Genomic DNA, 16,060 nt, shown 5'->3' with positions numbered 1-16,060 from the left:
AATATTAAAATTGTCCAGATTAGAAATCTCCTTGATTTACACTGCCAGTGTCAAAAGTTACTTCAATTATGTCTGAAGTCTAACAAACCTTACAACAAATTTCTCTATTAGTACTTTTAAAAAAAAACTCTACTGGAAAACACAGAGATGAAATTCTACAATTCTTAGCACAGACTTTAGCTCAACTCCCACTGCTTAGTAAGCTGTCAAGAGACGTGGAAGCCGTTTATGCAAAGAAACCTACATGATTTCTTCCATGGAAACCTTCCACGGAGTGCTACGGAGGTATTAGAACTGCAAGTACCACCTAGCCCTGTTGCAGTTCTGACTACTACTAAATTGTATGCTTAGGAACAAGTTTGTCAAAGCTAAGAAGTGCCAGCATTTACTTAGCAAAATAAGAGTTTAGTTTTCAGTAAGTTTACTTGTAAAATAAGGTTAATTTAAAAAAAAAAATTAGGATGAGCCCTCTGTCTCCAACTTCTACAGCATAGTTCATAATTCACTGCCCATCCTTACCTTGAGGAAATAAAATCAAATGGGTCTAAGACGCCCCTAAATAAAGTCAGTCATAGGAGACTGGAGAAATGAGGGGGGCTGGATGAAGAGGTCCCTGGTTCCAGGTGGAGGCGTTCTCTGTTTGCCAGTTGCTACACATTGAGCTAACTGAGAATGAGATCCACAAGCAAGGCAGAAATATAACCACAGGCATCCAGTTCTTCAGTAAAGGTACCGATCTGCTTCAGTGATGTGGGGGAAAGGAGGAGAGGTTCACCAAATCCTTATCCCTACTGCTTTTCAATCTCTATTTTTTACCAGAGAAGGGACAGGTGGGCCCAGGGAGTCCAATTAAAATGGACAACTGTTTTTCCTGGGGTAGATAGGAAAGGCAATAGAAGGAAGTCCATCAGTCCATCACACATGACTTAAGAGGCTGCGAATCAATGACAATTCCACTTAGCCTGTCAGGAAGCACAAAGCTTGCACTGAAGGCGAGGCTGTAGACAGACTATAGCTCACAAAAGCACTGAAGACTCATCTGCACATCTCAATAGCCAAATGGAGGACAAATTAACAGGGTAGCTTGTGACATGTTCCTCATTTCCCAGGTACCACATTATACCTCTTGACACCAAATCAGGTCACTGGTCAGAAAAGCACAGCCTGCCTGAGCCATCCTTAATTGGCTGCCTGCAGAGATCATGCCTCATACGTATTGAGCAGAATGAGTGCTAAACCCAGCTATTTTGAACCACTGTCGCTACTCAGAGCACAGCCCATGTTTGGCCAAAAGCCTGGCCAATCTTACAAACAGCACTGCTTTGGAAGGTTTCAGCTCTGCTAACAAGCAGGCGGGACAATTCTAGTGCCAGCCATCTGTTAGCACTGGATCTATCCTTTTTGCAGCTTATATACAGCAACTCCTGGTCCAGCTACATATAACAATTTAAAACGCGCATAAATGCTTCCAGAGAGCATTAGAGAGAGGAGACTGTAAAAGTTTGTCTCACTGTAGGCTCTATCCAAGACAAACTTTTAGACATCTCAGGGTATTACCCTTTGTGATGGTATTTTATGTGCGCTGACCCAGCATTCGCCTGAGCAACAGTGATGACAGGTTGACGGTCCCTAGTTAAGCACTGATCTTACCTACCATCATTGATTTCAACAAATTTGTCATTTTGATTTTTTTCGGAAGATTTCTTACTCTTTTAGTAAAATATGCACGTTTAACAAAATATGCATGCGTTGCATGATGCTGAGTTTCCCATTTAAGCTTTAAATTTGTTCAGTGCCAATTCAGAACAGAAACTTATAACATCTGTGACTGGAACATTGTGGTGCATTTCTTGGACAGTTTTCTATTTGTAAGTTTTTGCATAGAGGGACTATACTATCCTGAACGAAAAGCATTTAACGCCCAAGGAAAGAAGTTCATGCGACCTAATACCAAAGGGTACAATAATACGCAACAACTAAATACATCATATCAAACACAGCTAACTCTATCAGCTACATGCTATCGTAACAGTCACACAATGTAAAGCACTACCTTACAATGTCAAGGCGTCAAACTACATGAGAAGCTTTAGGAAAAATGGCATATCTGTACCAAAGTATTGCCTGTATCTGGAGACTACTGCACTGTGGCTAGAACAATGACTTGCACGCTAAATGTAAATGTTTGCAACTTATACAATACCCTATTTCCTATCTTACGTGCTAAAAGCAGTTGCAAACACATTATCCAGAACTCATTACCACTGGGTTCCTGGAAAAAGTAATGCAATGAATCCCCAAAGATATAGCCTCTATTACATATAATGGATGCGCTTAAGCGGTTCCTGAAAAAGGCCAGCAAGCTCAAATAACAGCCTCAGACTTTTAGGTAACATGTCTCCATGCAAAACTTGGTTCTTATCAATCTGACCACAGAGGAAGAAAGTTTCAGACTCTTCAAGATAACCAGAAAGAGAAAATTATTCAAGATAACCAGAAAGATTTTTTGCTAAAAAAAAAAAAAAAAACTATATAGCTAAAAATCAGACAGAGGTTGGTCAGGGATGAAAAAAAACTACTGAGAAAACCTGTTTTCACACACAAACACCAATGCTATATAGGTCCTATGCTGCAATTTATTAAGCTGGCTTTCTTTCTCACGCTAACTATCCAAGCAAAGTGCCGCAGTAGATCACCTCAATGAACTTTTAGCTGCTGATCTTGCAGCTTTATATATGTAAAATTATTTCTACCAGCTTAATAAACTGATGCACACTGATCCTGCTAACGAGTCTCGGTGAAACAGTGACTTTTTGAAGACAACGTTATCTTACTGACATCAGCGTGATATATCAAAAGAGCTCTTCCTACGCCTTCTGCCATAAGTTATCATGCTATCATTCTGTATCAAGAGCAAGAAAAGGAAATTTCTGATATCACATATATTCTTGCCTGCAAGTACAAATACAACATTTAAGAAATTCAGGCCAAAGGACAGTGCATATTAGTTTATTGCACGTTTGCACAGTGTAAGCCAAGCTACAAGCACATAACAAGTGCAGGGAAGGAAGAAAAGTTGGTTGTTGTTTTGTCAAAGAAAACGGTCAATAGCAGAAAAGTAGCACAAAGGAAATACCTTAAGATCTCGCCTTTCCAGATGTAAAAGCTCAGAGCCTCGGATGTCATGGCTGATGAAGATTTCTTTGTACTCTCCCAAACTGAGCAGATCCAGCCAAGCAGCAACTTCATCTGTGCCCCATTTTTGAACTACCAAAGTTAAGAGCAAAACCCCCTTAATTTCTACATGCTCAAATGCATTACAAGCAAAGGTTAGGCCAAAGAGAGTGGAAAACAGAGTAGAATTGCCGTGCTAGCAAAGGCAAAGGTTAGAGGTGTCATTTCCACAAAAACTGACAATTTCCTTTTTACATGCAGGTTATAGGTTAGCAATTAACAGGAGAAAGTATCTAAACAAAGTTGGGGTTCTTTGCTTTGCAGCCATGCTTTCAGCTTTACTCCAGTTTCTTCAATAAAGTCTTTAAAACCTCATGTCCCACAAATTCAGATTAAACCACTTTAGGATCAGTAACGCAAAGGCTAACGTTGTTCTTCTTTATACCATTAATTTATTAGTAGTCATCCGGGGAGAGGAGAAGCCTTCAAAAACTAATCAACATGTACAATTAATATATAAACCACACCTCAGATATGGCAATGGCAGCAAGCAAGTCTATTTTTAACTGAAACTTTCCAGTATTCTTAATCAATGCAACAAGTACTCTTTAAGCTCCTGTGTTAACACAGGCCATTAATAAGTTCTCTGTAAAACATTGTTCTCTAAGGTTAGTTGCCCACATTAGTCAAAGACAATAGAGTTATGCTATCACAATTGCTACAATTTTGCAACTCTATTCAATACTGGTTAGATTCACAATGTAGTGAAATCTGAAGTCTAATGTGAAATCTAATCAACAACTGCAAGATTTTGCATATTTCGACCTATTTCCCATTAAAAATACCAAGATGTAGGAACAGTTTCAGGACCATCTGACCACTGATTAACTCTTGGATGCAATCTTAAAGGAAGTAAGTTCGCAGATAACAGTGGGAAGAGAGGAGAGTGGAGTTTGTTCAAGTTCGACTAATTAAGAGATCAGTACTGACTATCGTGGCTTTTTGTTTGCTCTGTCTAACTAACCCTAAAAACCAATTTCTGTTTAAGGATAGCTGGTTAATTAAGCTAGTGTGATAAAAGCTATTGCACAGCTTCTCAAACTAATCTGAAAAACATGAGTTGGAGCTTCACAGGGAAACAATGTGTTTACATATGGTTTGTGTTGTTCTGAGTTAATTAAATTTAACCACCAACCAAGACCCAGGTCTTGTTTCCTGATGAGACAGTAATTATATAAATCTTTGCAGTATTTCTTTGGTTCACCTGAAAGTCTTGGGGTCCTACTGAATCATGCTTTCTAAATGCACTGAAAAAATACTCTTCCTAAGGAAATGCCAGTTCAGTTGCCTTTCACTTTGGGTCAGGACTTTATTCGTCAGTAGAGTATATCATTTCAGCTCTTACAAATACATAAAATCACATTTTCCCCAAATACTATTTTTCTTGCAATGTCAAAACACATACCAGGCTGAGGGCTGGTCTTATGCTTCTGGACTTTTTCTTTTTTAAACTTTGGCACTATGCGAAACACTGTACTTCTGTTGTTTCTCTTAGCATAATCCAGAGGGGGATCCTACATGAAAGGACAGACATAGTTACCTTTAATCAACTGAAAGCAACAAGGTTCAATTCTATACTTGAGAAGGTAATGCACAGTTAATCTCAAAGATTAAGATCAAATTTTTCCTCTGTAAAGTAGGAGGTCAGGATTTAGCTCTATATTTGTTTCTTTTATTAAATAACCATTAAATACCTTTAAATGCAGAAAAAGAAATAAAACTGAAAAAGCCCTAAGCTTAAAAGCTTGCTCACAGCAGACAGAAGGATCCGGCACTATTACTGAAATTGCCTCTCCAGATTGTGAGGGATTCTAACTTACTTTCACCTATTAAATGAAAATTAAGTTCAATTAAAAACAGAAAGTATTAATCAGACTCACCTCATCATCATTTGGTTGAAAAACATAATAAAGCCAAGGAATCTCAGCAAGCTTTCTCAACTCTATTTCCACACTGTGCAAAGCATCAGACAACAGCTCTTCATGGGGAGCTTCTAACTGCTGTTTATTAAGAGGTCAGAAAAATAACATTAGTAGTACTGTTAACGTATAACGTTTAACATAGAGGAGCTGTTACCACACAAATAGATGATTACTTTGCAGTGAATGTTAACAAACAGTGAAAACAAATAATCTTACCTAATTGCATCTCCGAAGGAAGATGTATCAAACCACCCTGACACTACGTTTAGTATGGTCCCAACCACAAAGGGATTACCAAGCCAGCTGAGACTTTGGGTGAGGAGCTAGCTGTCAATCACTGTCATCATTCACCATACTCCTGAGTCTTCATACCCCAGAAGTGATCTGATAACATCATTACACTAGAAGTGTGAACTTCCAGTAGAAGGGAGATAAAAACTCACTAGAAGAACAACGGCCTGGAAATTCTTGGCATGAAAAGCAGTCTAAAAAACTTTGATAGACTTTGGTAGTATGACAAAGCCCAAGTCACCATTTGCAAATTAGTTCATATGACGGATAACTCTTTTCCAGTCAAGGAAGAAGACATAGATCTTGTGCCTTACCCAAATCACTCCATTCCCAAAGGCTTTTCAATGATACAGTGTCTGTGCTACTCCTTCTGAAGAGGTGAGACATGGAGTGGTAGCAACCACTGCCAGAGGGAGCACTGGGTATAAAGTGTGGAAGAGGGACAAGTATGGCAGCCGCAGAAGGGGAGAGCCCTCAGGGAAGGGGTAAAGAGGAAAAAAAGAAAGTGGTGGTAACGTAATGATGGCTTGAGCCATGTGAATTTGGCTCTATTAACACATGGTGGTGTCAGTTTTCCTTAAAATCCTAGTCTGAAAAAATCCTAGTGTTCTACAGCTGCAGTGAGAGTCGAACCTGTGAAGAAGGGGACAGACAGGCAGCTAATCCACAAACAGCAAAGCAGTTTGGGGCTTGTCTGGGGCTGCTGGAACAGCATTTCGAGGCAAACAGTTGAATCCCAGAATGAGTTGCATGGAATCACTAATAAAGCAATCTGAACACCCATTTCTCTCTTTGAGGTAAAAGGAGTCCCAAAGCAGTATAGAATATCCTTTTGAAAGGATCTAATGAAGTTATATCGTAATGAATATATATTTTAAATGAAGTTGTAAGAGAATCTTTGATCTTTAGTGCTTGATACTGTTGGGTTTTGGTGATAAAGCTTCAGTGGTTTGTACATGATAACCTTTCCTGAGGAGAGAGAATTTTTAGTAAGATATTGCTGTTTAGAATAGTAATATTGGAAATATAAGCTCCCTCTTGCTATAGCATTCATTTCTCTTCTAAAGTTCTCAAAATTTAGGGAGAAAATTCAATGCCCATAGCAGACTGTATTCTTTCTCTTCCCTTCCACTTTTTCAGCTTGAACAGTTCAGTTAATTACACAGAATCACAGAATCGTTTAGGTTGGAAGGGACCTCTGGAGATCATCTAGTCCAACCTCCCTGCTCAAGCAGGGTCACCTAGAGCATATTTCCCAGGATCACATCCAGACAGAATTCTGAGCACAGGGGAAGACTCACATGTCTTTGAAGAAGTTACAACTTCTCTTGTGTTTTCATTTTTTAAAAAGATTTCTGAATTATTCAGTTTTTACACAAATGAATGAAGCAAAATTCTCTTTCTCAACAAGCACTAATCTAAGTGCTTGATTCTCAAAGGAAAGCATTTTGCTTGGGGATAAAAAAAAAAAATCAATGAACTCTCATCTCATGGCAAGAAAGTGTACACACAGGTAATATTGCTTCTGAAAAAAAAAATAGGAAAACAAAACAGTAGTGAAATTCTGGTAAAGGAGGAGTTAGCAATTCAGTGTAAATTGTCCTCCTAGAACATCTGGGAAAAGCTTCCTATTTCCAAGATGAAAATTAACACTGTGAATGAAGCATTGACAATAAAGGGTTTTTTTCGGTTCTTTCTCACTTCTCCCTTAATACATTGAAATCGCAGCTCTGTTTTAGAGTGCAAATGCTTTTAAAGAGCAAAAATTGAAATGGTGCATTTGGAAAATGTCCAGACAAAAACACAATAACATTTCTCTTTTTTCAAAACTGTATTCCAGCCACAACTATCTGGGATATTCCAAAGATGAGCTTCATTGTCCCATCTAATCATGTCACCAAAAATGGCACTTACAGCTAAATCACCACTTGATGTCACCTAGCCGTTGTATTAACTTTTTTAGTCATATCTTACAGGAGGCTACAGGAATCACAGTCTCCTTCTATATGTATTTACATTTCTTTCATCTGCTTCAGAAGCCAAAATGGAGAGTTGGTAAACGGCAACCAAAGAAAAGGCTTACCAAGTAGCATATGCAACGAAGGCATCAACTTACAGCTACCAGAAGCTTTGATCACAGAAGAGAAGGGTGAGGGAGAATTGAAGAGGCAAAAAAATAAGAGAGGAAGATACTAAAAAAGAATATTTTTCTTTGTCAGAGGAAACATAGTTTGGAGAACAGCGTATGACGGCAGCAGCTGATAGATCAAGCAACACCTTACGTTTCATCTGTCTCCATTTTCATAGACTGAGGGACCAACATACATGTAGTTTCATCATTTTATAAAATGCATGCCAGTAAGGCTGCCTGGGTGCCTTGTTATTGTGACTTTAAAATACAGTGCTAAACAAGCATAATGTCAAATGAGTGTCAATGAACATCTCTGGAAGATATCTAGCTATCTTCTAACAGCCTTGTTATTAAAGAATGAGTTTGATGTAGACTGATGAAGACATTTTCACAGACTACAATGAGAAACAGAAGAACAATATGTAAGAATCAGAAATGTACAAATAAATCAAATTAGGCTTTGGCGTCTGATTAAGGGACTAATTCAACAATGCAGTGAGACCACAGCTGGCTGTAGAAAAGGCAGTGTTTCAGTGGGAAGATTTTCATAATAACATCACGTTCTAGACTGCCTTGACAAATCATACTTGTCCTAGTATTGCATCACCAGCTCGAACCTTTTCTTCTAATTCCTCTTCCCATACTATTTTAAAATTAAAATAAATTTATCTATTTATTTTCTCCATTTTGATTCCCCATTAACTCTGAAATGAGGGATTAATAATGATCAGTAATAACAATCTCTACATTTTTCTTTTTTCTTGGACAAAATCATCTAATGAATAACTTTCCTCTTTAAAAATCCATAAAATATATCATATGAGCCTAACCTTTGACTACTTTTAGAACTTAGCAGTTATAAGCCTTCAGACCATACTAACTTTAGATTACTCTAGGACAGACTTGTACTCTCTGTCACTGGTGTAAAAGGGTACCTGAACCAGCACCAGTAAATTTCATACTCTAACTCACTCAAATGAAAACATTCCTATTGATATCAATTTGTAATTATAACATTGAAATCAATAGTAAGTTAGTAATAAGTTTGCTTCTGAATCCAAAGAAAATACAACTGTTCCTACTGAGAATCTTTTTAATATCAAAATTGGACCAGTACAGAAAACCCAATATCTTTCTTCTCTTCACAATATAGGAATTTTCTAATAAGTTCAACAATTCTTAAGCAGTCTTCCACAATTTTTGACATAGAAACACTTGCAAAGGGAGGAGATGCAAAGACTTCAAGTGCCATCAGAGGTAGGAGCACCTAGTGATTAATGGTTATAAGAGACTTCCTGCCAGGTATTAGAACAAGGGTGAGATTTCCTTGCCTAAATTAGGTCTGTAGAAGTTGAATGTATGAGTCTCTTTATTAAACTAGTCATGCCAGGTTCTCTTTAAACTCTGAAGATACGTAGTGGAACATCAAAGGTTCCCCTAAACACTAAGTCTCCAGAAGATACTTATCTTTAAGATAGGCCTCCCAGATAGGTCTGGGTGAATCACCCTCTGCAGGGTTACTTATTTCTCTCCATGGGTTATTAAAAAGAAGAGCCCAGGCAATGAGCTCTCAGATATCTGAAGTGAGGTGAGATGGTTGCCAACCTAGGACAACAATTCATAATTAACTCCAATTCAACTTACAAATGCAGTGTAATATCCTCCGATTGGCCTTACAGAGCTGCAACAGCATGTCATAAATTCTGTGTTGATCTTTTAAATCAGCACAGAGTGTGAAGAACAAATCATTTCTAGTTTCAGTGAAGGAATGAAAACAAGAATTTTGTCACCTTACCAAAGGAACTCTTCCTACTAGCAGAGATTCAGTTTCATTATGTAGGGCCTTCACGTTGACAGCTATCTCCATGGCAGTGTTTCTGGTAAGACTCTGGAGAATAAGAAGGATAACAATCATTTGAAGGGATGCAAGTCAGATTGAGCAAATGTACTCTGGGTTTATGGTACACAGCTGAAGGACCCTCTCCTAGGAGAAATATGTCAGTCAAGCTCTATGTTGACAAGCTAATCCACTCAAATGAAAGACAACCACCACAAAGCACAATTCACAAGTTGAAATCTGTATTCTTAGATAAACCTACAACTGACCGTGTGTGAGGATATCTCACCTACTTATCTGGAGACAAAACACTCCCTCTAAGTCTTTTGCAGCACTAAGACCGGAAAAGGAAAACGTACTATTTATTTACTGTCTTTTCCTCCACTTCATTTAATATGACCTGATATACCCTTGAAGATTGTGTGTCCAGACACCTGTGAGATTACCATATTTATGGTTGGCAAAGACCAGTAGAAATGTTGCAGGCCTCATTTAGTAAAGCTTGTCAATCTGAATTGTTCACATTATTCGTAGAAAAAGTAAACTGCTAGCTGTATTTTAAGAAGAAAGGGTTAGCTAGCATATTTACCATGGTGGTGAATGACTAGGTAAATTTACGTTAAATAAAACTATATAGACAGACTCTACCTGATTTATCATCTTTGGGTCCAGCCTCTGAAAACACCCAGATCGTCTAGTGTAAAGAGAGAAACCATCAAACTCCGTTTTCCCTTGCTTTACATTTTTCTGGGTAACACTACATCTAAGCACGAAAGGAGGTGAAAATTTGTTATGAATGCATCCACTTTGATTGACCTGTTATTTTTATATATGTGTGTGCGTGCGTGTTATGTATATACATACACATACATATGTGTAATATATAAAGTATATATGCAGCTATACCATTTGTTCAGCTTTGTCATGCCTCCACCCTATGTCTGTGCACATGCCTATGTGGTCTTCTACAAGTAGATATGAACTTACTTTGCCTATTTTCTTTGCTCTTTGCTGACATGAGTTTGGTTTACTCATGCTCAGAGCCACATTAGTACACTGCGCTTGATTTAATAAGCGCTAGTGCATCACTTCAGGATGAGCTGCCCAGGCAGTGGCACTTCCATTACAGACAGAGCAAGTTCTTGACTGCTTCCAAGAGACGACAGACATACTCTTATCATGCCCCGATCCAAACTCTATCTCCCTTTTGGCTGTGTGCTCCCCCCTTCACAAAAAACAGAAACTCTGCATTTTCACTGTTGTTAATGTCCCTTTCTAACCTCCAGTCATCACAAAAGGTAACATCATTGGGGAGGACAGGAATGAATGCAGAAACTGCATCTTTTGCCTTCTCAGATGTCACACCCTTGAAGATCAGGAGGAGACTGTTTTGCCTCTTCAGTATGAAGGCAGTTCTTCTAATTCCCATTCCTAGTATTATTAATAAATTTCAGAATCATGGAGCATCATCTCTACCAAATTCATCAGGTACAGGGTGTTTCCATAAGCATGTGAAGAGCTGAGACTTCCTGCTACTACACAGGGCAGCACCTTCAGAATTGGAAGCAACTTTCTCTTTACCTCCACCTTTGATAATATGGCAAAAAAGGGAGAAGATACAGCACCTATTCATCCATTAAGCAACTTCACTTTAAATTAGAGTATGTGTATGCATAGTTGGGAGTCTTGATTATCAAAAACTTCAAGAATTATCATCCTATTTGGTATAATATGGGGACAGGGAGTACAGAATAGCTCCTGTATCACAACTTTAAGGCAAACACATAGTACAGTTTATTAACTTATAAGGAAATCTCTGTTCTTCCTTTACCTCAGGAAACCTTGGGTTGGCTTTATTTAATGCATGAGAACATGCATTGACAGCATGAGCAAGCTCCTGCTCCAAGAGGCCATGTACTTTTGCTGCTTCACAGATTCTACAAAAAGATGAAAAAGAAAAATATTTCTTACTGTATTTACAGAGTAATTCTTAAAGTACCTGATATTATCAGATGAGAAAATATACAAAGATGTGTTTCACAAAACACTTTAATGAGTCCTAACTATAGTTCTTTATAACAAAAGTTCAAATGCTCAACAGAGCACCTCATATAAACGATATTCATACTACAGAAGATTTATTATTGTTATGAAATACTAAGATACATGTATTTCTCTTAAAGCAAAATTGCCATGCAAAAATTATACAAAAATTGCGGGGCTACTAATTCATATAAACCTTAAAAGAAAACTCCAGTACAGTAAGATAACTCATATCAAGTTACTTAAGAAAAATTACACCTGTTTCACAAAGCATATCACGAGAAGTTTAAGAACTCCTTTAGATTCAACATTAAAATTGACAGCAATAGTTTGAGATTATGAGAGGTCCATTTGTAAATGAACAAATTTTAGAACAGCAAAGTTTTTAAGGTGTCTTGGCTAAACTTCATTTTGGGTAAATTATAACCTAAATTATTCTTCCTTGCCTACTTAAGTCACCACTACAGTATAACAAAAATACATATTTCTTCAGTTCCTTTCTTATATTGTCAGTGCTACTAAACAGGCATTCCAAGAATTAATTCTGAGGCTTAAGATCATTCATCATGATGATGAGCTGAATAGCAGCTTTATAAAATGTTTTGATTTAGAAAGATCTTTTCTTAAAAAGTAAGGTTTTCTTGCGAAAATTAGAGTCTCTTCTTTATTTTAAAAAAATTTGCACTTCAGGGAGAAAGTAGTCCTTGAAGATAAGCAAGGTTCTGGGATCAGTTTTGTAGCAGCAGCTCACTACCTTCTCAACAAATGTAAACTGCTGAGGTGTTCGGGGCTACAGAAGTGTTAGGATTTTGACTGTTAGTAATTAAATAGAAAACTGCAATAACAATGAATGAGTGGATGAATGCATAAAGATGAAATACTATCTGGCAATCTGAGCTCCCTGAATGTGGGTGTTGTAACTATTTCTGCAATATTTAAGAAAACTTTCAGGCTCAGTGAAAACTGTGCATCTTTTTTTCAAAGTGAATTACAAGTCTTTATGGAGAAATTAAAAAAAGGCAGAGGAAGCAGTGACGGTGGAACAGGAAAGTCAACAGAAGAAAAGATTTGGCAGGTCAAATCTAGAAGAGGAGAATATTTCAAATATTCAAAAAAAAAAAAAAAACCCTGAAAAACAAGAAGCATTAAGCACCTGAGACTCATCTGTCACAATGAGACATCTGCAATGCAGATGCCTGCACCTGACCCAGTCATCATGATTTCCATTATAACCAACAGAGAGAAACAGAAAATTCCAGGACACAGGCACCTCTTGTAAAGGGTGCATCTAAAACGGATCAAATGCATAGGGGGGTCTAGAAATATCTTTTCACTGACTATCCAGGGAGTCTGGCATTACTAGGTCAAATGGATACATCCACATTGTTGACTTATAAAGTTGATGTATTTTTGCTTTTGTATAAAATAACATGTTTCAAACAAAAACCTCTCTGAAGAAAAACTTGCTGTTTTTCTGTTTCCGTTACTCCTTCAAAAAGTCAGTTTTTAGTAGAAAAAAATTCTGAACAGCTACATACATAAACAAGTTAAGCCTCAAAAATCTAAAATCCAAGAAAATCAGAAGACTAATAGAGTGACAACATTAATCAAAAGATGAGAAAAATATACCCTTTTAAGGCTATGTATGCATTTCTATGAATAATTCAGTCCTTGTGTATAGACTGCCAACCCAAACTTATTAATTTTACTGTACCTGGTAATAAGCTCTTCTGCAGCTTGAGAGCACAGCTGGATCTGTGCAACTTCCTCTTCTGTAGCCAACTCAACAGCCTGTTGAGGGTACAAGGGAGATCGAATGACAGGTTTACAGGAATCATACTTCTGTTTGTCTTCCCAAGACTTCAGGGTGTTTTCAAAAGCCTAATCAAAATGAATTATACATTCAGTTCATAGCACTTCCAATATTTACTTGTTTACATATATACATTGATATAGATATTTCTATTTTATGTATTTGTGTGTATATATGTATGCATATAAAAGTATGTGGAATTATATGCATTTTTACATATATAACACAAGCTCTATACATAATGACATGACACTTCATTTTTCAAACTTAATATAGAGAATAGGTCACTTCTAAAAGCTGTCTCTCTCCCCCTCATTCTCAATAAATCTTTTCAAAACCATAGAAACACAAAGAAAAGACTATAGACATATTTTGTGAGGATAGGAATTTCCAAATCAGAAAGTTTAAATCTAAAAAAAATATATAAATTTAATAAACAAGTAGTTCAAATGCTATTAATTCCAGAGTAAATTCAACATCCAGTTAGGATAGAGAACTGAGGGGCAGTTAAGCCTTTTATGCCATAGTCCTGGAGAAGCATGACCTCTCCAACGGCTGCGTGACGAGATTCTGCTTGGGTCCTTCCTTTTTGAGACTGTGTCATGGGGAAGAGGGAGGACTAGTAGGACAGAGACAGAGGAGAGAAATCTGCTAATCAGTATTCTGAAAAATGGAGATTTTATAACTTTGCCACTTCTGGAATTGTGCTAAAACTTCCAGTATGTGACTGCATATACACAGCATGCTTCAGAGAAAAACTATCAAATTTTGACCGTTATTCCTCTTAGTATGTTAGTAAGAATCTAGGAATAGCATTAATTAAACTGATAAAAGTTAACAAAGGTCTGAGCCATTTATGTGAATGAACAATTCTCTACCAGACTTATTATATAAATTATATAATTATAAATAATTATATAAAGCTATAAAACTTATTCTATAAGCTCGGATTTTTTAATGTTGTAACTGAACCAAATTACTACAGAAAGCAACATTATAACAAAGGTATCTCATAACACACTCTCTGCAACATACTCTGTCTCGTGTTAGCATCTGAGCTCTGTTTTTATGTATAATTTTTATAACACCGGGGGGCTGGATCCATGCCTCTCCATCCACTTGCACTGGAACCCCTTCATCACCAAGTATGGTGATCTTTACTGACCGACACTGGAAAAGAACAAACATGTTATTTTACAGAGCAATAAATATTAATGAAACTGACAGTCCACCTGAAATATGTTGATTACTAGGAGCTGTGGCTTCCCTCCAGGTTTGTCTCAAGGATGAAGCACTTTAATAGTTCATTCATCACGCAAGACAATTTGTTACCCGCTAAAATTAAAACAATGTCAACACTTTATTAATGCATAGGGCAGTGGTCATCTAGAGTATCACTACTCTCCAGCAACCCAAACCGCTGCCAGCTATGTTGCGTGCTTCCAAAGGAGAAACAAACCTGAGCGATCCTGTGGTGCTGTAGTTTGATGACTCTTGAAACTGCCATCTGCATGCTGCCAAATACTGCAACAACTTCTAAGATTTTATCATCAAATGATGGGGCTCCAAATATCTGAAAGAAAAAAAATAATCCATTTTTGATGGTAAACCTATTGCTTAGCTCACATGTTAAACGAAACGTGAAATCAGCCTTCTTTTCTGTGGGTTCAACTCCAGATTCACTTTCAATTCTTAAATGCTCTGTTTACTGTAGAATAATTACACTGTCTCTCAAAAGTCAAAGGAGTGCAATATCGTAGATTGTAGATGGATGTTATCTTAAAGGGGTAATAATAACAGCATTTCAATTATCTGAATGACCAGGTATAATATCCTTAGATGGCATATTTCAGCATGCAGACTAGGATATGTTTTTCAACATAAGACGAAAAGACTATTTAAATCTCCACTTCATCACTGCACTTAATATGTAAGAGGTTCTTAAGTTATGAAAAGTAATGTTGCTTTTCTCTTCTTAGAAATGTTTCTCTTCTTATGTTCTAATTCTCTGGAAACCAATATCAGAGTCCACGCTCTGCGCTATTAAATGCTGCTTTAATACTGAAGAGAATCTCATTTGCTGTAAACATGAACATTGCTTTTATATACAACAAACGTCCTGATCCAGCCAAGACTTTGGATTTCTGCAAGCTCATGCAAAGCACATGACATGCCATTGCCACCTGGTGTCCTGCAGGGGAATTTAGTCATGCCCTGGGGAAGTCTTTGGCTGGAGTCTGACTGGCACAAAGGCCCAGTAGGAGATACCATAAGCCCTAAGGTTACTTGAAGCTTGACCGTTTCATCCCGATTATGGAAAAGGGAGCAATGAGGGAGAAAAATCAGCAGGAGAAGTCACTCTAGTAAGATTTTAAAGGGTAGAGTTGCTCAGACCACCTCAAAGGACACCATGGGCCGAGTCCCTGAAAGGAGTTGAAAAGCTGCAACTAGTTGGGGCCTATCCAGAAAGGCCTTTAGAGAGGATCTCCTGGGGGTGAAAAATAAGAGGGTGCAGATCCAGAATGGTGTAATCTAGACAGTGGCCGCAGCAATGGCTCAGGGAGAGGATGGGGAAGAGAGTGAAGTTCGTTGGTCTTCACTGCCCCTCAAGTCGGGGAAGCCCTCAGCCCAGCACAGTGAGCAGTGGCTTTGGCCAGGAGACCATGGAGGGGCTCGTTGTCAGGGAAGACACCGCACAATGCAGTTACTGTAGATTAATACCATGTTGAGGTTGTCCGGGTCCCCACAGCATCCCAGGTTTGCACAGATCAGTCTTTGACAGCCCAGTG

General features: G+C 37.8%; 1 protein-coding gene across 1 annotated transcript in view; it reads right to left on the bottom strand.

The window, feature by feature from the left end:
* Positions 1–16,060, bottom strand: part of DGKH (diacylglycerol kinase eta) — a 181,958-nt gene that overhangs the window by 14,503 nt on the left and 151,395 nt on the right. Inside the window, exons 23-30 of the mRNA XM_068929728.1 lie at positions 14,731–14,844; positions 14,307–14,441; positions 13,173–13,339; positions 11,247–11,352; positions 9,374–9,466; positions 5,115–5,234; positions 4,640–4,748; positions 3,137–3,267 (exon numbers count right to left, since the gene is read on the bottom strand). Of these exons, the coding sequence (XP_068785829.1) occupies positions 3,137–3,267; positions 4,640–4,748; positions 5,115–5,234; positions 9,374–9,466; positions 11,247–11,352; positions 13,173–13,339; positions 14,307–14,441; positions 14,731–14,844 (975 nt within the window). The remainder of the gene's footprint in view (positions 1–3,136; positions 3,268–4,639; positions 4,749–5,114; positions 5,235–9,373; positions 9,467–11,246; positions 11,353–13,172; positions 13,340–14,306; positions 14,442–14,730; positions 14,845–16,060) is intronic.

The sequence above is a fragment of the Struthio camelus genome, chromosome 1, assembly GCF_040807025.1.
Source record: "Struthio camelus isolate bStrCam1 chromosome 1, bStrCam1.hap1, whole genome shotgun sequence".
NCBI classification, from domain to species: Eukaryota; Metazoa; Chordata; class Aves; order Struthioniformes; family Struthionidae; genus Struthio; species Struthio camelus.
Note: the sequence above shows the minus strand (reverse complement) of the source record. Positions and strands in the feature narration are given on the sequence as shown.